Source organism: Myotis yumanensis, unplaced genomic scaffold, assembly GCF_028538775.1.
Source record: "Myotis yumanensis isolate MYYU_CA2020_CCGP unplaced genomic scaffold, mMyoYum1.0.hap1 SCAF_17, whole genome shotgun sequence".
Lineage (NCBI taxonomy): Eukaryota > Metazoa > Chordata > Mammalia > Chiroptera > Vespertilionidae > Myotis > Myotis yumanensis.
This window is the reverse complement of record NW_027223768.1, coordinates 15,819,307-15,838,835: the sequence shown is the minus strand read 5'-3', so window position 1 is coordinate 15,838,835 and position 19,529 is coordinate 15,819,307. Positions and strand designations below refer to the sequence as shown.

At 55.9% G+C, this 19,529-nt stretch overlaps 1 protein-coding gene across 1 annotated transcript; it reads right to left on the bottom strand.

Moving 5' to 3' along the window:
• Positions 1–2,327: 2,327 nt before the first annotated feature.
• Positions 2,328–13,661, bottom strand: RHBG (Rh family B glycoprotein). The gene is made up of 10 exons (XM_070395988.1): positions 13,440–13,661; positions 8,264–8,450; positions 7,625–7,775; positions 7,356–7,503; positions 5,334–5,500; positions 4,880–5,017; positions 4,628–4,761; positions 3,990–4,111; positions 2,950–3,023; positions 2,328–2,764 (listed from the first exon to the last, which is right to left on the bottom strand). The coding sequence occupies exons 1-10, from the start codon at positions 13,624–13,626 to the stop codon at positions 2,696–2,698; spliced, it is 1,377 nt and encodes a 458-aa protein (XP_070252089.1). The 5' UTR covers positions 13,627–13,661; the 3' UTR covers positions 2,328–2,695.
• Positions 13,662–19,529: the final 5,868 nt, after the last annotated feature.

The following is a 19,529-nucleotide window of genomic DNA, read 5'->3' as shown; positions in this document are numbered from 1 at the left end:
TTGTGCCAAGAGGGAACAGTGGCCACTTCCGGAAACCCTGCTCTCGGTCCTCTGGCTCTGCTGGCTCTGCACTGAGGACCTCCGGGCAGCCTGCCTCCAGCGGTAGGGCCCTGGGAGATGTTCAGGGGCCAGTGTCCTGGTCCATCACTGTCCCTGAGCTCAGGCATTGGTGCCGGACAGAGTTCATGAGTGGGCAAGTGTCTGGTGGCCCTGCATTGAGAGGAATAATGGTGGTGATCAGAGGGGCTGTCCCTGACCGGCAGAGGCCGCATTGTCCTGAGGGGGCGAGGAAGGAGCCCCTGGCCCCTGGCCCTGCCATCTTCTTGACCTGCTCATTGTCACCCTGTTGACCCAGCCTGAATGGATGGGCCACCATGTGGGGGAACAGCAGTGCTAAGTCAGAGACTACAGAGGAGACAGAGGAGGTTGGTCCTGTCTTTCCTGCCCACTGAGCTCCCTGCACAATGGGGAAGATGGCCCCCCACCCAGCCCACCAATGATGGCTCAGGCCAACTAAACAGAACAACCTATGGATGGCCCACCAAGGTGCTAGTCGTTAGAAGCAAAACTGGGGAAGGGAGGGAGGGAAACGCAGAGAGAAAAACCAAGGGCCTGTTTAAGGAGAGTTCACCTCCGGACAGAGTGCCCTGGTCACATCTTCCAGCCACAGGAGGACTCGTGGGAGTGAGAGCTTGGAGCTGCCCGGCTGCAGGAGATGCAGGGCCCTGGTTGGTGGGACAGCAGGCACTGTCCTTTCCCAGGGGCCTCTTGGAGGGCCGTCAGGGACCTGTGGCCTCTTCCTCTGGAAGCTGGCTGGGTAACTGCTCTCCACCGGAGAGGGCTTAGTCGTCCCTTCTCCAGGAAGCCATCCTGGATGGAGATGAGAGCAGTGACCAGCCTTTGTCTCAGACCCGGAGAAGATTTAGTTGTGGCCGAGGAGGAACCAGCAGGGTAGGTCTAGCAAATGTAGGTGTCATGAATATTCAGAGCTTTCCCCACCCAGAATGAGCTGGGGGGGGGGGCGGGGTCTCATCCTATCCTTGCATCTTCCTTGCCTGAAGTCTTCAGATCTGGGGACTGCTTGGGGAGCTTTGGGGCAGAGCAGGTCAGCAGGACTGGGAGCTCAGGCCCCAGAAGGTGAAGTGTGGGCTGAGCCTCAGTTCTCCCAAACTCCCTCCCGCTCAGCAGGGGCTGACAGGACTGGGAATCCCTTTGCAGTGTCAGCAGCCATCCTGTGCCTCAGTACCAGAATCCCCCCAACACACCTACCCCAGCCAGCACTGGGCAGGGGAGGCTGCAGAGGAAGGAGGGGAGTGAAGAAGGGGAGCTCGTTGGGCTGGGGGCAGGGATGGTTCCCAGACAGTGCTTGTCCCTTAGCTGCCCTCCCCCTCTCAACTCTGTGCCTGACCTCTCTCCCCAGCCAAGCGCAGTCCATCCAACCACAGTGAGGATGAGCCTGATGGGGTACCTGGGACAGGGCCAGGTCCCAGAAATCCCTCCTCTGCCTCCTTGGGATCCTAGGTCTGAATGGGTCTTGGTCTTGGGGGAGAAAGATCTGCAGTCATGCTCACTTCCTGCTGGAAGCACTGGGGACGGGCAGGAGAGGACAGAGGGAGGTCCCCGTTCTTCAGGGCTGGAAAAGGAGTTTGGGTCGGTTGGGGGGATGATGTCTCTGTTGGATGAGATCTGAAAGCCCTAGCACCCTCCTGGCACGTAGTGGGGGCTGGGAGCTCATAAAAGGCTGTGGCATGAATGGTGAGGACCAGAGCTGAAGCAGAAAGGAAGGCGGTGAGGCTGTAGGAAGAACTTCCATTCTTGAAAGAGGGACAGGGGCAAGAAAGCCGCCTCCTCCTCTGCTGGGTCTGGAGTGCCCTCTGGTGGTCAGATGACTTGAAGCAGCGGGAGGCCCTTCTCAGAGGCAACTCTCATGAGTTCCTCTACTCCTGGGACTTGGGACAGGGACATCAGGCGGTGCCTGGCTGCTTCCAGCTTCTGAGGAGTTAACGGCAAAGAACTCCGTATGCCCCTCTTAGGCCCTGTGGGTGCCCTCTTCCTACTCTGCTCAGAAGCTGCCCATGTTGAGGGTCCGAGTGACAGCAGTTCTGGACTAGAACTCTCCAGCAGCCCCAGGTTCCTGGGAGACTGAGCTCCCTGTCTCTCAGGCAGGAAAGCCCATGCTGGGTACCTGCCTGGAAGAACACAGCATCTCTGAGGGAGTCCCAGAGACCCCGGGAGGTGAGACGTCTCCCACCCCCAGTTTCTAACACTGTGAGTTACAGGATGAGAGGGACCCCCCAAACCCCCAGTGCACAAGGAAGGAGTCAGAGTCCCTGGTGACCGTGTGTTTATCGCCCGCGGAGAGCCGGGCCCTGGCTCACACCGTAACTGTGTGATGCTGGACCCGTGGGTCAGCAGTCACTTGGGTGCCTCACTTGCAGGTTGTGGCTGCTGGTGGTGGTGGTGAGGCTGCTGGGAGGTTCTTCCCCCAATACGGCCAGTTATAGCCCTGCTCCTCCACCATCTCGCGCGCCTTCTGCAGCCCTTCCCCTAGCGCTGCCTGTGGAAAGGAGGCTCCTTCTGACTCGTGACTTCCTTCTTGCAGCGGGAAGGAAGGATGGGAGCGACAGGAGAACTTCCAAGCGTAGCCAGGCATTATCTTCCAAAAGGAGAGCATCCTTTCAAGGGCTGGTGCGAGTTAGGCCTGAGTGTCTAGTTCCTCCTCCCTCAGAGGTCCCTGGGCTTCATCTTCATGCTCCCCAGGCACCTGGAGGGCAGGGGTGGGGGAGCAGGTCAAGGGGTGGCTCCGGGTGGCTGAATGCCACAGCTCAGGGGCACACCCCTGAGGAGAATGAGCAGGCGAGGAAGGAAAGAGGCAGGTGGGGTCATAGGGAGTGAGGCAGGCAGGGTGACAGGGCCCTGTGGGCCGGAGGGGCTACAGCTCGGTCTTACCTCCCAGTAAATCCGGTCCTCGAAGCACTGAGAGTCTGGAGGGCCATCCAGAAAGGGCAGCTTTAGTAGGCACCCTGGTGGTGGTAGGGGAAGATGTGTGAAGCTTTTTGCTATTCCCGTGGGAGAGGCTGCCACCCAGGGCCACAAGGCACAGAGGAGCCGGGAGGCCTGGGGTCAGCGTGATGCCTAGCCGCCTAGCCCAGGCAAGTCACAGCCATATTTGTTGAGCACCTACTGTGTGCCAGATGCCATGCAAAGGGCTTGACAAGCATTTCCTTCCCTATAATCGTAGTGATCCTGAAGGTGAATGTGATCCCTGTGTTACAGAGAAGGAACTCAGGTTCAGAGAAGTGAAGTAATTAATTCAGGTTTGGCACAGTTGGTAATGAACCAAATAGTGATTCTCTCGTGAGCCACGGCTGCTTTCTGTGGCCTCCTGTCCAGGAGGGGTGCAGAAAGTGTGTATTGAATAATAACTAGATGAGTGAATGAACTGAACCTTGTCTGAGGATGACAGTCTCGAGTTGAGAGCAGGAGGGTGAAGACACCGCATCATAGCTTTTATTTTGAAGATCGAAAGGACTAAGGCCAGACATCAGGAAGGACTGCCTGAGCCAGCATTAGTGGGCAGACAGCCTCTGTGGACGTTCTCTGTGCTGCAATCTAGTGGTAAGCCAAGCCAAGCCCTTGGCTCCCTGCCCCTGCAGGGTAGGGGGGACGGCGGGGGGACCCAACGACAATATGCACAGCTCGCCATCTCCAGGGCCTCAGCCTGAGCTTGGACTGCCCTCTAGTGGGTAGAGGGAGCAGCACAAGGAAACCACAGAACCAGAGTAGAGGAACCCAACTCAGCCCCTTGCGGAGTGCTCCACCTGACCCCGAGGAGGTCACCCCTGAACTCTACAACCCCACCCCACGCCTGGCACAAAGTAGGTGCTCAATAAATATCCGAGTAAATAAATGTCCCAATGGCCTTCCCTCCAGTCTTCTGCCCTCCCTGGAGCTCCTGCCAGCCCCCCACCCCAGCCAAGATCACTCACCTCCAATACCCCCACCCACAGCGGCAACTGTCAGCGTGACAAACAACGCGAGGAGCTGATACATGGCCTGGGCCGTGGCGCTGCGCTGGCCCTCGGCGATGCGTGGAAACACGCTCTGGAGGCTGCGGGGAGGTTGTGGGGAGGCGGGCGGGTCGGTGCCTGAGAGCATCGCGTCATGCAGCCGCTCAAGGGCCTCCGGGAACCCATCAGGCTGAGTCTTGTCTTTGCCCCAGTCAGGCCCGCAGCCTGGAACCCCCGCCCACCCTCCCTCGTGTGCCAGCAGACACCCCCACGCCTTTCGAGACTCAGTTTGAGGGTCACTTTGGCCTGCCCTCTCCTCTGAGCCTCGATGTGCAAACGTCGATCATAAGGCTCATTATCTCTTCCTGACCCTTTAGTGACCCTGTTGAGATCATTTGTTCAGTGACCTGTTAAACTTGACCGAGGACCAGGAAGGCAGCCCCCCTGGTTGGTCTTGCTCACTCTGGTTTCCTCAGCTCCCAGAATAGGGATGAATAAGTGAAAATGCACATTTGTTGGTGCACATGGGGTGGGGGAGAGAGTGAGGGAGGTCATTCCAAGGGGTAATGACTTCAGTGTGGATCAATGGCGGCGGGGGGGGGGAGGGGGGGCCTTACCCATCTCCGTAAGTGTCACGAGTGGCCAGCCCAGTCACGAGGACCCCCAGTAGAGCACCCAGGACCCCAGGCATCCCATGAAGGTTATGGACACCACACGTGTCTTGAACTTTGAATTTTGACTCAAGGACGGGCTGAAGGACAGGACACCAATAATGAGTCTTGTGTGCCCTCCCACCCCAGGCCTGTTAGAGAGGTGGGAGGAGGGGCCCTGAAGACCCGCTCCGCCCAGGGCTGGAGGGGCGCTTGTACCGTGAAGAACTTGTACCCCAGCGTGGAGACGGTTCCGGCCAGGAAGCCAGCTGCTAGCGCCCCAAAGGGTGTCAGCATCATTTCACTTGCTGTCCCCACCACAACCCCTCCGGCCAATGCTGCGTTCTGGATGTGGACCTAGGGGAGCAGGGAAGAGCAAGGCGTCGGAGGCTCTTCCAAACTGTCACACCCACATCCAACCCAAGCCCCTCCGCCACGGTGGCGCCCACTGCCTCTGGAAGTCCCTCCACCATCTAACCTCTGACTCTCCTGCTGTTGTAGCCCTGTCTCTCACTCTGACCCCACCGCCTCCAGTGCAGGTGGAACTCCATGTGCCTGTGCCCTTCCCTGTGCCCCTGGAGAATAGGCCTTGCAGGGTCTCAAACCTCTCCCCCCCGCCCCCTCCCCCCGGCCAGTTCCTCCCTCTGCTTCTCCCAAGGCCCCCTTCCCATACCATGTCCAGCCGCCCGTCCTTCCCGACAAGGGCTGACAAGGCAAAGGTGCTGAGGGTGCTTGCGGTCAGGGAGTAGTAGGTGTTGAGGGCTGTCCGATGCTGCCCGTCCCCCAGCGTAGTGGGTGCAGAGTTGAAACTAGGCCAGAAGATCCACAGGAAGATGGTCCCTAAATGGTGGGGAGGCAGGCAGAGTGAGCGGAAGGAGGTGGCTCCCCACGAGGTGCAAGCTGTGTGACTGAGCCTCAGTTTACCCCTCTGTCAAGTGGGAACAAGACCTGCCTCATGAAGTGAGGACTAAAGGAGGTGACACACGTGAGGTGCTCAGCCACGGCCTGGTGGGTACTAAATGCTCAACAAACAGTAGCCACGGAGGGGTTCTGGCCCCAAGGGGAGCTACTTAATTGAAAATCAGAGGTTTGAGAGGGTTTTTTTAAGTATCAGGAAAGAAAAGAAAAAAAAAAGACCAAGTGCACCGCATTCCAGGCACTGAGGTGGGTACCTGGCGTGCGTGCCAGGGAAATAATTTGGTTTATAACCTCAGTGTCTTCCTAGCAAGGATGGACCCTGCAGTGTGCAGGGAGGCCGCTGTCTGCCGAGCAATGGGTGGGCTGGGCCTGTGTGTCCCATGCCCTGCCTGTCCGTGTGAGGTTCCCAGGTCAGTCCTGGAGGGAGAGGGAGGAGGGGCCGAGGGGCACAGTGAGGGAAGGCTGGGACCGTTTGGGGCAGGGTGAGCTTGGCAAGGGGCTGGGGGACTGCCCCTGGGTGCTGAGTGGTCCTTGTAACTTCCATGTAACTTCCCTGCAACCCCACAGCCTGCAATAAAAGCCACCCACTCACCCACTGGTGCTCGGCGGGAGAGCGTGGGGAGGAATCAAGGGAAGGTCAGGTGTCTGTGGAAGGAGCTGGAGGCGGAGGAGAGCTGAGAATGTAGGCCTCTGGGGCAGCACGGAAATATTGGGGAGTCTTTGGACTTAAAGCCCAACGTATCTGGGTCTCAAAGGGCAAGGAGCCTCCGCTGCCCTAGGGTTACACGGACTCTATTTCCCAGCAAACCCGGAGCACGAAATACACCACCAGCCTCTCTCCAGTTATTTTTCAATACTACCCCCACCCACACAAAAAATTGGCCCGGCCCATGTGGCTCAGGGGTTGAGCATCGACCCATGAACCAAGAGTTCCCCGGTTCCAGTCCCAATCAGGGCACAAGCCCAGGTTGCGGGCTTGATCTCCAGTACGGGGCGTGCAGGAGGCAGTCCATTGATGTCTCTTTCTCATCGATGTTTCTATCACTATCCTTCTCCCTTCCTCTCTCTCTTTCAAACCAGTAAAAACATTATATATATATATATTAAACCAGTCAAGTTTAGCAGTGGGGTAAAAACATATCTTTAAAAAAAAGAAGAAAAAAATCAATTCCTTTCCTGGCTCGTTTATGAAGGTAGAGAAAGGAGCAGAGGCCAGGGTGGAAGTACCTGCTTAAAAGGGTACCACGGGGTGGTGACTGGTGCTCGCATGTCAGGCCCTACTGCTCCCAGGCATGATGCACAAACTCCAACCCCCAACCCCAGGGTGGGGGCTTCTGGGAGGAAGTGTCCTTAGGCCTGGGAGGCAGCCCTGGGGACAAAGGCCTGGGGGTAAGAGGTGGGAGAAGCCAAGTGTGAGGGAGCTGGAGTTGGGAGGGAGGAGGAGGGTGAGGGGCTGGGTGCCAGGCGGATGAGTCTGGTTTCTGACTTGTGGGTGGTGAGCCCTGGAGGGTTTAAGCAAGGGTCGGTGCCAACATTTCTGAAAGGCCCCTGGGAACGGGCCTCAAGGCTGAGTTCTAAGAACCTGTCATAAAACTGCTGAGAAGGAGCACAGGTCCCGGACTCTCATGGAAGAACCCAAGTAGGAAGGGAGTTCTCAGCCAGAACCCCGAAGACTACAGGCAGCATCCGGAGACCTTGCCTGGAGCTCATCCTCTCTGGCCCCCAATCAGGGGTCCCCGGAACTGGTTCCCACCCCGCCCCACCTTGGCAAGCTCACCAATCATGGCAAAGAGGTCCGAGTGGTAGACGGAGCCCTGGCGATGCTTGCTCTTCTCCAGCTGGGGCCTGTAGAGCACCCGGGAGAGGACCAGGCCAAAGTAGGCACCAAAGGTGTGAATGGTCATGGAGCCTCCGGCATCCTTCACCTGGGGAGGCAGAGCTGAGCTGGAGGGGAGCCCTGCCCCACTGCCCCACCCCTCCCCCAGGCCCTGGTCAGGGCCTGGCCTTGGCCACCCCCACCCTCGCTCCATCCCCATCCAGACTCACCCCCAGGAGACTAAGGAGCACAAACTCGTTGATGCCAAACAGTGCCACCTCCAGCAGGGCCATGAGCAGCAGCTGGGCTGGCCCGGTCTTGCCCAGCACGGCCCCGAAGGAGATGAGCACAGCCCCAGCGCAGAAGTCAGCATTGATCATGCTGGAGGGTGGGATAGGGAGGGTGAGCGAGGGGAACCTGGGGAGCCCTGGGGAAGGGCTCAGGGGAGGAGGCCATGAGCCTACTGCACGTCTGAGTTCTTCCCTGGGAGGAGGGGAGAGATCTCCGGGCCTCTGTGCAGATGGGGAAAACAGTCTCAGGGAGGTAGGTTTGGGGACTCAGCAAACACAGCCGACAGGTGGAAGAACCGGATCTTGAACTAGAGGCTCCTCCGAACCTGCCCATTTCCATGAAGCTCTCTCCCCTCCCAACAGCTCTTGGGTAATAAGGGACTTAAAGGAATGGGGAGAGGGGTGTGGCTGAGTGTGTGGACCGAGGCTGGGAGAAGAAATCAGGCAACAAGAACAGGCGGGGCCCCTAAGAGAAATCAACTGATGGATCGGAACCTGATGGACAGGGCTTCAGTGGGGTCCTGTGAGCAGGGGCCCCCCAGGCAGACCTGGGGGAGCGGGGGAGCAGCGGCTGCCCACCTCTCCACGCCAACGTGGATGTGGCTGTCGTGGAAGGAGTGCAGGAAGCCCTGGACAAGCGTGGACCACTGCAGGGCAAAGGCCGCCAGGAGGAAGGTGAAGCCCACGCTGCTGAAGCTGTAGCGCTGCAGGAAGGCCATGAGGAAGCCGAAGCCCACGAACACCATGGCGTGCACATCCTGGAAGCCTGAGGGGGCAGGGGGGATGCTCTGGCGCCCGCCCGCAAACCCAGCAGCCACCCAGCCGGGCCCCCGCTCTTGGGGCTGGAGTTTGGGACTCCCAGACTGAGCCCCTGTGCCTAGCTGGCCAGCTTGGAGCAGTGGGACCCAGACCTTCGCTGATGTCCCCGTGCCAGAGCCAGGGCACATAGAGCCTTTTCCTGCTCTCTTCTCTGCCCTCTCCTTTGCCCGGTCTCTGGGCTCTTACAACCACTTACCAAAAGAGTTCCACCTGCGTCTCTCCAGCTACAAGCCCTGTCCCACCATGCTCACAATCCTCTCTCCCTCCAGGCTTCTCTTCAGTGGTCCCTCTCTGCTGGGAAGTCCTTCTCGGTGTCTAACCTCCATCCCTCATACTTCAGAACCTATCCCTCTCCATTTTGAGAAATTTAAATGTAAAAAAATAATAATTTACAAAATAGCTTTGTTAATGGGTTACCTCAGGGAAAAGGACATGAAGGGAGGGGGGGACTGCTGGGGCTCGACTGCAGTGCAGACGATGCTCCTGGAGTTATGCAACATGGCGACTGTGCGGAGGAGGATTTCACCTTTTAGTTTGTTTCTTTCTAGAGTACGATTTTTAAAAAGATATATTTTATTGATTTTTTACAGAGGAAGGGAGAGAGATAGAGAGTTAGAAACATCGATGAGAGAGAAACATCGATCAGCTGCCTCCTGCACACCCACCCCTGGGGATGTGCCCGCAACCAAGGTACATGCCCTTGACCGGAATCGAACCCGGGACCCCTCAGTCCGCAGGCCGATGCTCTATCCACTGAGCCAAACCGGTGCTGGCACGATTTTTTTTAAATAGCAGAATTATTTGAACTATGTTTACTGGTCAATGGGGTTTCTGGGCAGGGAGATGCGGGGCCTCTTCTGTTTGCCTTCTATTCTGCACTACTGGGCGTAAGAAACTACGCTCATAGAGTAATGCACAGTAACACTGCCAATACGACACATACAGATAATTTGCTTTAGTGTTAGTTCTGTACCCCTCTCCCGTCTGCTGTAAATGGGGTTTGAAACACAAGCCAGTATGACCTTGGGCAGGCATCTGGGCCTCTTTCCTCCGCCCGGGGTCTCTGTAGACGGCGCCACGCTCTGCATCTCTGGCTTTCATTTAAAACACCACAGACAGCGGCTCATGAGTGCTGCTGTGGCATTTGTTGTAAATAAGTTATTGAGAAACAGGGTCAACCATGACCCTAAGCTCCCCTTTGACAGCTCCACGTGAGAGCTTTTTCTTAGAACATATTGCGAGGAGATGTCACTTCCCCCGAGGAACCAGCCTGCTGTCCCGCGTTCAGGTGACAGATGTGTACCGAGCACGGGTGCATCAGGGTCTCCGGACGCAGCAGCCACGGGCCCTGTGCTTACAGGCGTGAAAGACAGACACCAAAACATCAAAGCATCACGTATGTGATAACTGATGATATTTCCTTTTTTTCCTTGGCCGCCTGGAAGCTCAGAGCTACACTGGAATCTCAACTGCAGCCACGGTAGGTAGGCCCTGCAGGTGTTCGCCATTATGTTCTGCTTCCCTCTTCTGACACACATGTTTTTGTTGTGAAGGACCTCAAGCCCCTTGTAGAAAGAGGCAAATCATAAAGAAAGCAAAACCACGGTCATCTTTTTTTGTTCAATCTGGAGAAGCACCCACAAGCCGAAAATGTATGATTGAATTTCAGAATGTAATCAATGATTTGGAGAGAAGCGAACGTTTATGCTTTTTTTGTGCTGCCTGTGGGCTGATAGGAAACGAGTTTGCAAGCCCCTGCAGAGGGTTGGGGGTGTGCTGCCAGCCCCGGCAGCCAGGGGGAGTGAGGCCCTAGAGCCCCACCGGCCTTCCTCAACGGTCCCAACACGGCGTCCCTTCTCCAGCCCGGCCCATTCCCCAAACCACCCAGGCTCCTCTTCCCTCCCAGGCCGGAAAACCCCGTAGAAAAGGAGAGACCTCACTTGGAACCCAACCCACAGCCGCCAGTCCTTTTAGGCCTGCTGCCTGCCTTCTTCTCTCCTTGCGCAATCAATAAATCAGGGGATCCGTGTCTTTCTTTTGCCCAAGGACAGAAAGATAAGGAAGGGGGCTGGGTCACAGGGCTCTGTGCCCATTACCTGCCGAAACCACTCCAGAACTTGTTTTAAATGGCAACAATATTTACGTCTCCCACCTCAGGCTTGTTTGGAATCAAAACTCAATCCCTTGGCCTTTCACCTGAAGTCTAAACATCAAGAAATCTCCTTCAGTGGAGAAGGCGGCACACAGACCCTCTCCCTGGGCCACGCCAGCTGCAGGCAGGGGGATGGATAAGATGACTCCTCCCCAGTCCCTTCAGGGGTCCCTGTGGGGGCAGGAGAGCCTGGTTGGAGAGAAGATAAAAGCTGTGTAGAGCCATCTAGTGTCCTCTCTCTTTCCCTAACTGCCCCTCCCTAACCCCACTAGACTCCTGAACAAGATTGAGATTATGGGACAAGGAAAGTCAAAGCTGGGGCTTTCGCATCTGACAGAGCTGCATTGAAATTCCAGCTCTCCCCTTTTAACTTTGTGACCTTGGACAAGCCACTTAACCTCTCTGGTCCTCAGTTTCCCCATCTGTAAAGTGGGGATGTAAAATATGAGGAGCAGGAAACATGAGTGTCAAAATGGGGAGGCCATCCCCCCACTCTCCCTGCTCCTGTCTTTAAGGGGACAGATGAGTCTGTATTCTCCCAGAAGAGGTCACACAAACCGCTCTGGTCTGGTCACATCCCCCTTCCCCACCTCTTCCAAGAAGACCCTAATTCCATCTACCCTAAGTCCTTCTCCGGGTGAGTCAGGTCTCGGAGGCTTATAAAAAGGACCTGCCTATACTTTTGTCTTGGAACCCTTTCTCATCTTTGCTTCTGTGGTCCCTGTAACCCTAGGTTTTTTTTCTTCTTTCCTTTTTCCAATACCCGCCTAATAGGATAAGAAGCTTGGGGAAAGCCTGCAGACCGGGAGCCAAGAGACCTGGCCCCAGGCTGGCTAACTTGCTGTGCGATCTTGGGCAGCCACATGTTCTCTCTGGCTCTCTCTCCACATCTCGGTAGAGTTGACCGGATGGGCTTTGAGGGCCCTTCCTACAGACATAACAGACAGACCCTCAAAGTAGCCATGCCCTTGGCATTGGCTCGTCCCCGGGCACAACAACAGTTACAGAACTCCCTTTCATCTCCCAAATCAAAGCGTGGTGGCTACACCCACTCTGGCCCTGATCCCTTCCCCTGTACACAAGGACAGGTGAAGACCCGGCTCATCAAAGCCACAGGCTCCAGGGACCTCACACCTCCCTCCTCCCCAGCCTTCCCCCCCACACACACCAGGGTCCCAAGTCCACAGGGGTGGAAACCTGGGGCAGAAAAAGAGGGAGGACTCCCAACTGCCATTCCTCTTACTGCAATGCAGGGCGGACAGCTGTGTCCAGGGCGAGCCCACCCCGCAGAGGGGTGAGAAGCTGGCCGGTTTCAGGGAGGACCTGGAAACAAGCCGGACTTGGAGGCTTCAGTGAGGCCCAGGGGAGAAGCAATAGGGGGTTCATGGTAGGCAGCCAGGTCAGACCCTTGGACAAGAGCTTACTGCTCTCAGCCTGCGAACTGTTCCCTCCCAACTCCCTATCTCTCCGGACAAGGCATGACCCCAAGAGTCCGCCATTCCTGCCCTATTGGCTCTGGCTTTGATCCCAGCTTCCATGGCTCACCTTGTCCAGCCAGGGCTGGGGTGAGGGAGGGGCTGTCACCCCCCTCTGTCTAGGATGTCTGGGGGGTCTGGCACTTTATGCCCAGGTCCAAACCTCCACCTCACCTTCCAGAGCCTCAGCACTGTGAGCTTCATTTTGTCACGCCGGGGCTGGGAGAGGGTCGGGGGGGGGGACAGCCTCCACATACAGAAAGTAGAGTAATAGCAGCCTGTGATTTTTTTTATAGGAGACTCACACTCTGAGCCTTCTTTGCATGTATATCCTTCAAATGGGGCACCCTTCTCCCCATTGCCCAGATGGGAAAACTGAGGCTTAGAGAAGACCTGCCCAAGCATTTGTGGCGAAGTTTGAGAGTCTGGTGTCCTTGGTCTCAGCTACCCAGGACCTGAATCTCAAGGCTGGGCCCCCAACCTTGAGAGGCTCTGTCCCAGCAGGGGTCAGGGGTTAACCCTCCGCTTCCTAGGCCCTGTCAGCAGGCAGGTGAACTGGGGTGCGAGGAGCTCGGCACGCCCGAGTCCCCGTTCCCACTCTGCCACTCACGTGATGGGTGAGCATGAGCAAGTCACCACCGCTCTGAGCCTCTGCGTTCTCCCCTGTCAAATGGGCTGATGACCCTGCCATGCCTCTTCCTCAGGGCGAGGGACTGCTCCTCTGTGGTTGGCTGGTAGGCCGTTGCAATCATGTTCTCTCTGACTTTCGGGGGGCCATCTCTAGGCAACTAGGGAAGACCTGCCGGAGCCCCACTAGTCCGGACTGCCTTGGTAGCCACCTGCCATGACCACGGCTGCACGCCACTCCCTGTCTCCCCTGCCCAGAAGGCTTCTCCTTCCTGTGGGCAGTCAGGGTGGAGGCCTGAGGAAAGGCGAATTGCCTGCCACAGCCCCGCAAACCTGATGAGGCCGACGGGGAGAGGGACACGGGCGCGGCCAAAGCTCTGGGCTTGAACCCCGGCTCCCTCACTTCTGACAGCATGACCTTGAACAGCCACTTAACCTCTCCCAGCCTCAGTCCCCCACCTCTGACTAGTAACTAGTTTATAGACTAAAGGAGTCAATGCATGTGCCGCCCGCAGCATACTACCTGGAGCAGGGCAGACGCTGGGAAAGGTATTATTATACATCTGGGGCACCTTCATCTCCGAGCGAGAGGGTGGCCCACCTACCCCGAGGGGTAGATCTGGGCCCCCGAATGCCCCCTCCTGGGGGTCCTTGCTCCCCGCGAGCCCTCGCCCACACTCACTTGGGTAGCGAAAGTAAAATTCATTGTCCGCGTTACTGTGGTTGCCCTCGTGCCAGCGGGCAGCGTCGGTTTCGTGGTCGTAGCGGACAAACACCGCAAAGAGGATGGCGGTGGCGCCCTGGAGGAGGAGGCAGAGCAGGGGCAGCTGCAGCCGCCGGCGGGCGGCGCGGCGCGGGGTCGGGGCCATGGGGCAGAGGCTGCGGCTCCGGCTCCGGCTCCGGCTCTGGGCGCCGACAGGCACTCCCGGGCGTGCCGGGCAGGTTTCGCCGAGCCAGACCCAGCCCACCTGCAGCGCCCTCCCCCTGCAGGCCTCGCCCCCGCCCACGAGGAGACCTGCCTCTCTGCTGCTCCCGGGGTTGGGGGTGGGGGAGGGTGGGGTCCCGGGCCGGAGGCCGGAGGTGGGGCAAGGACTGGGAGGAATGGGGGCGTTGGGACCCCAGATCCCGTTTCTGCCCAGCTGACCCTGGCGCTGTTCTGCTCGGTATGTACTGTGCCAGCTGGGGCGCAGCGGCGGACCCAGTGGGGAAAGGAAGGGAGGGGGCCTGCACCCTAACCCCCCCCCCCAACCTGTGTAGTTGAAAGAGTGTTTCCCAAAGAATAAGTGCCCCTTAAAGGCCCCGCCTGCCCCTGCCGGTGGCTCAGTGGGTGGGGTGTGGTTCCTTGCGCCAAAAGGTCTTTGGGTTCCCCTCCAGGGCGCAAGCTCAGGCTGCTTGCTCCAACCCCTGCAGGGGGCGTGCAGGAGGCAGCCGGTGGACGTTCTGCTCTCACACGGATGTTTCTCTTTCTCCCTCTCCCTTTACTCTCTATCAAAATATCAGTAAAGAACAATTTTAAAGGCCCTGGCCTGGCCCCTCCAGGGTTAACATAAGAAAGAGCTGAGGGGTTACTCAAGCTTTTCCAAACTGAAAGATGGAGAACAGAGATAAAGAGATGGCTCTCCAGACCTGGATGGTTAACCCCGCTGGGGAGGTCTGGGCCGCAGCAGGCCAGGTGCTTACCCTGCTCCAACCTCCGCCTCCCCGTCTCCAACCTGCACCCCCCCATCTCCAACCTGCACCCACCACAGTGCAGCAGGCTGGCAGGGGCCCTCATTGACAGCGGGCTTCCCTGCACAGCTCAGGGAGGATCTGAGAGGCTTCGGGCTGCTCAGCAGCTGTAGAGAAAGGAAGTAGGTGGAAGGAGGGTCTTCTCACTTAGGAGTCCACAGTCCTTGTTACACGAGCAAGATCTGCATCCACTGGGGCGGTAGACGGACAGCGAGGAGACACTTACTGCGAGCCAGGCTTCAGAGACAAACCGGCTGACCCCTCTCCGGGAGCCCCTGTCCAGCTGGGAGACGGACACTTAGGAGGGAATTTAATTGCCATTGGGGTAAATATGTGACCTTGGGAAGCACAGAGGCCGTGGGGACCTAGGAGGAGGCTGCAGAACCCACAGGAGAGGAGGGAGGGGACCGAAATGGAGACTTCCTGGGAGGGGATGTCCACATGCAGTCTAGAAGGACAGCCCTGAACTGGGGCAAGTGAAGAAAGCAGAGGGACATTTCAAGAAGGGGCTCAGGATAGACACCAGCCTGGCTGTGTGACGTCCAGTGCGTTCAGGAACTGAGGCTGAGGGTGGGGAGTCTAAAAAGACCTGGAAGGCCCTGCTAAGGCACATGGCCTCTGCCCCGTGGCTGCTGGGCCACTGGGGGGCTCCAAACAGGTGGAGGACTTGGACTATTGGTTCTGACACCTGCGGGCCATAAGGCGCTTCCGAGAAGAGCAGCTGAAGGCCAGTGTCAGAGGGGCTGGTGAGAGGGGAGGCCCTCTGCCGACGTTGCCACCCTACACCCTACTGACCGAGGGGCCTGTCATGCTGCAGGGGCTGTGGGTGTTGGCGAAGAGGTTCCAGACCCTGCCTGAAGGAAGAGTTGCCATTCCCGGGAGATGTGGTGCAGGTCCACAGGCGCCAGCCACTCCCCAGAGCAGATACGGAGTGGGGCTCCTCCTAAGAACCACCTGGCCCTTCTCAGGAGGCCCTGATCCTCCTTTCTCTGGTTCACCTCCTCCCCCACCTCCCCTCATGGGCTTGAGCTGCTGGACCAGCGTGGGCTCTGGGGGACAGTGTGGGCATTCTAGGTGTCCAACTTCCTGACCTAAGTGCCCAGCCAGGCGGGCAGGGGGGTAGGGGACCAGCCTCTGGGTAGCAGCAGCCTCTGGTAGCACTGCTCTCAGCAGGCCAGGTATGCTCTCTGGCCTTCGCTGGCCCCTGGCCCCTGGCCCAAAGGCTCTCTACTTGATCAGCAGGAAAGCTGTTTTCCAGCTCCTGCTGTGGAGCGGTGTGGGCAGTGGGTGTCTGGTCAACAGTCTGTGGGTAATGATTCTTGGTAAATCAGCATCTGGATATCCTCCCGGGCTCGGCCTTCCGCTCCAGAGGCACAGCCTGCTTTCTGAGCCCTGTTTGGGTGTAGGCGTTGCTCTGGGCTGCCCAGGCAGGGTCTGGGTAGGCCCTACAAGGGGAAGAGTCTCTGCAGAACCAGAGAGAGCAAGGCCTCTCAGCTGGGCTTCCTAGCATCCCCGGGAGTTTCCTCCCTGATTCCAGCCTCCTCCATCTCTTTCTGACCTGTTGACTCAGTTTTTCTAAATTCCTCAGGATCTCTGGTTTTCCCTCTCCCCTGTTGCTCATCTATTCATTCAACAACCATCCATTTAGTGCCAATCCTGGGCCAGCTCCTGGGGTTCCAGTCAACACCAGTAACAGGGTTGGGTCCTGGAGGCCCCCTGCCCTGGCAGGGGTTAACCCTTTATGTGCTGGATTGCGGAGAGGTCTAGAGGGAGCCCTTGGAGGGCCAAGATAGCGGGGGCCAGCCGCTAGCAGGTACACTCGGAGACCTTTGGATAACATCTCCTTACCAGCTTGGATGGGGCAATCTTGGTATTTTAACAACTAGTGAGCACCAGCTGGTTTCACCCTTTGGCCCAGCAGAGATCGAGACCCTTGTGAGGGTTTCCATGGCCCACCACCTCCTCTGGAAAGGCTCAGTCCATGGTTTTCCTTGGGCTTACCCAGTGATGACAAGCTCTAGGTGCCCCCTCCTGCCTCCTCTGGCCCCGGAAGCTCTGATGGATTTGGGGGCCTCATCTCTCACTCCTTCTGCCAACTCAGACCTCCTCTTAGGGGCCCCTGACTCTGTCACTGCTCCCTGCCTGCCTGGGGTCTGTCCAATCTTAGACTTTCCATCTCTAGTTTCCAGCTGTGACCAGCTGAGCACCTAAAGGGTAGCCAAGGGGAACCGGTGTCTGCTGCTTGCCCTGGCCCAGCCTGGCCAGGCCATCCATGGGGACCAGGGCTCAGGTTACTGAGTAACTCGGGGTTGCTTAGAGCTGCCCTTTATCAGGGTCACCTCCTCCCTACTCCCTGCTGTTTTGGCTTAGAAATCCCAAAGCCACTTGGCTCCCTTAGTTCCAATGAACTTTCTCCACACAGTTATGGGCAACAAAAGAGAAAAGTAGCAGAGCACCAGAGTTAAGACATTTGTTTGTTCATTTGTGTGTGGATTCATTCATTCACTCACATTTTTAAAAATTATATTTTTGTTGATTTTAGAGAGGGAGGGAGAGGGAGAGATAGAAACATCAGTGATGAGAAAGAATCATTGATCGACTGCCTCCTGCATGTCCCCTACTGGGGATCGGGCCCATAACCTGGATGTGTGCCCTGACTGGGAATGGAACTGTACGTTTCCTTATATATAGGATAATAATATTCCCCTTGTGGAAATGTGGTGAGGATCCCAGATAATCGATGTAGAGGGCTGGCATTTCCTAAGCATTCAACAGATGTGATTGTCACTGTTCTCTCCTGCCCCTGCTTCTGGCTTCCTCTTCCTCCCACTTGCTTTGCCCACCCTCACCTGGAGACAGCGCTCCACCTGGCGGTGGAGTGGAGTCAACCCACTGGCCCCCCTTCCTCCAACACCTGCACCTTCACCCTGGGCTTGCAGCTTAGGTTAGCTCCCTGGGCGCGCTCCCACCATCGGCCCTGGAGAGGAAAGGGGTGCACTCATTCATGCCTTTGGCTGGCCTCTGTGTGCTCCGTGGGGGGTTCTCAGCGTGGTCTTCACCTTCCTTTCTTCTCAGCCAGATCACTTGTAAACAAAATTATCCTTCCCAGATATTCATTCAATAAGTATTTATCTATTTAAGTATTTCATTTCATCAGCATTCAAATATGCAGCAAATATCTCTCAAGAACCAGTTATGTGTCAGGGACTATTCTATGCATTGGTTGTACAGCAATGGAAAAAAACTGTTAGGAACAGGAACCACCACCACCGCCCTGCTTTTTCATTAATGTGCAACATAATTTTTTAAAAAAATTTAATTGTATTGTTTTAAAATGTGTCACTACTTGAAACTGGTGACTTGACTATGCACAGAAATCCAGCCAAATAGTCTGCAAATGCCAGAAGATGGAACAAACCCAATAGGTCCTGGGTTTGGAAGATAGGAGACGGGGCTGGGGCAGCAGGTCGCAGGGAAGATGCTCGCTGGAGTGAGCTGGGAGGACCCCTCCAGGGTTCTGACTCTCCCCTTCCAAATTCTACTTTTCAAGCTCTCGACACACCCAAAGCTCTGGATTCAGGCAGAAGTGCCACATGTAAGATGGGCAATAAACAGAGGCAAGTTCAGATGAAAACTATAGGAAGGTATAAAAAAAAAAACCCGGGGTTGCTTTACCTGGAGAATGGATGTCTTAGACTCGGAGATGAGGGCACAGTTGGTCCCCATCCTCACCGTGGAATTGGCTTACTAAACGCTTGGTTGATTACCATCCTTCACCATTTAAAAAATTTGTGAACTTCCATGCAATGCACTTCTAAATAATTTGAGCCCTCCCTAGATATATGAGGATGCATTTCCTACTGGGTTGTAAGATTTGAAGAATACTTTACACACAATCCATACTAAAGAAACCATATTTCTGACTGGACAATAACAGAGGATGAGTTGGGGAGCAGCAAACGGTGGCAGAAGAGAAAATTCAAAAAGATGCTTTACATTCTTTATTTTATATATTTCTCACAATAATCCTATGAAGTAGGTAGCTTTATCCACATTTTGAAAAAACGTAAGTTGGGAAATTTGTTCAAGATTCCACCATTAGTACGTGGCAGTGCTGGAATCAAATCCAGGCCTGTAAACTCCAAAGTCATGCTCTTTGCCACCGCACAACTAGCTCTGCAAAAAGAGCTAGTTCATTGATGTCCACACTATGACATAGTAAGTTCTCTCAGATAAAGTAATCTCCTCCGCCCTAACCGGTTTGGCTCAGTGGGTAGAGCGTCAACCTGCGGGCGGACCAAAGGGTCCCAGGTTCGATTCCGGGCAAGGGCACATGCCCAGGTTGCGGGCTCGAGCAGGAGGCAGCCAATCAATGATTCTCTCTCATCATGGATGTTTCTATTTCTCTCTCCCTCTTCCATCCTCTCTGAAATTAATAAAAAAATATTTTAAAAAAAGTAATCTCCTCCACCTACAGTTAAGTGGATAGTCAGATGGCCTCAGGCATTTTCCTGGCCACCAGTGTGACTGTCCTACTCAAACTGAGTATCTGTTCGCTCTTGTCAACACTATGTCTTCTGGGATCACTGTACATATTTTTGTTCTAAGTATTAAGAGGAGATACAAAGGAAGAATATTATATTCATTTGAAAAATAATTATTGAGCATTTATTATTTAGCCTATCCAGTTTTAGGCACTGGGAATACAGCAACATTCCCATTTAATGGGAAATGCAGAACAAATACTTTCCAATTAACCAAGTAAGAGGAAAAAACACAACTAGAATCATTTTCCCAAATGCTGAGCAGTTAAGGCCTGGCTTTTAAGGGAAGGGAAGCAGGGCCTCTGACACACCTTTTCTGTTAGTAGGATATAGGTGTGGTGCCTGGGAAAGAATCATAGGATCACATGACCAACAACCCGTGCTATTATTTTACTACTGACAATTTTACAAGTTCTCTCCAGCAGATCTTAGGCTGTTCCAATTTGGGGAGGAAAAAAGTGTGAAAGGGTGTGATTCCTGTATTGTTCGTGCTCCCATGG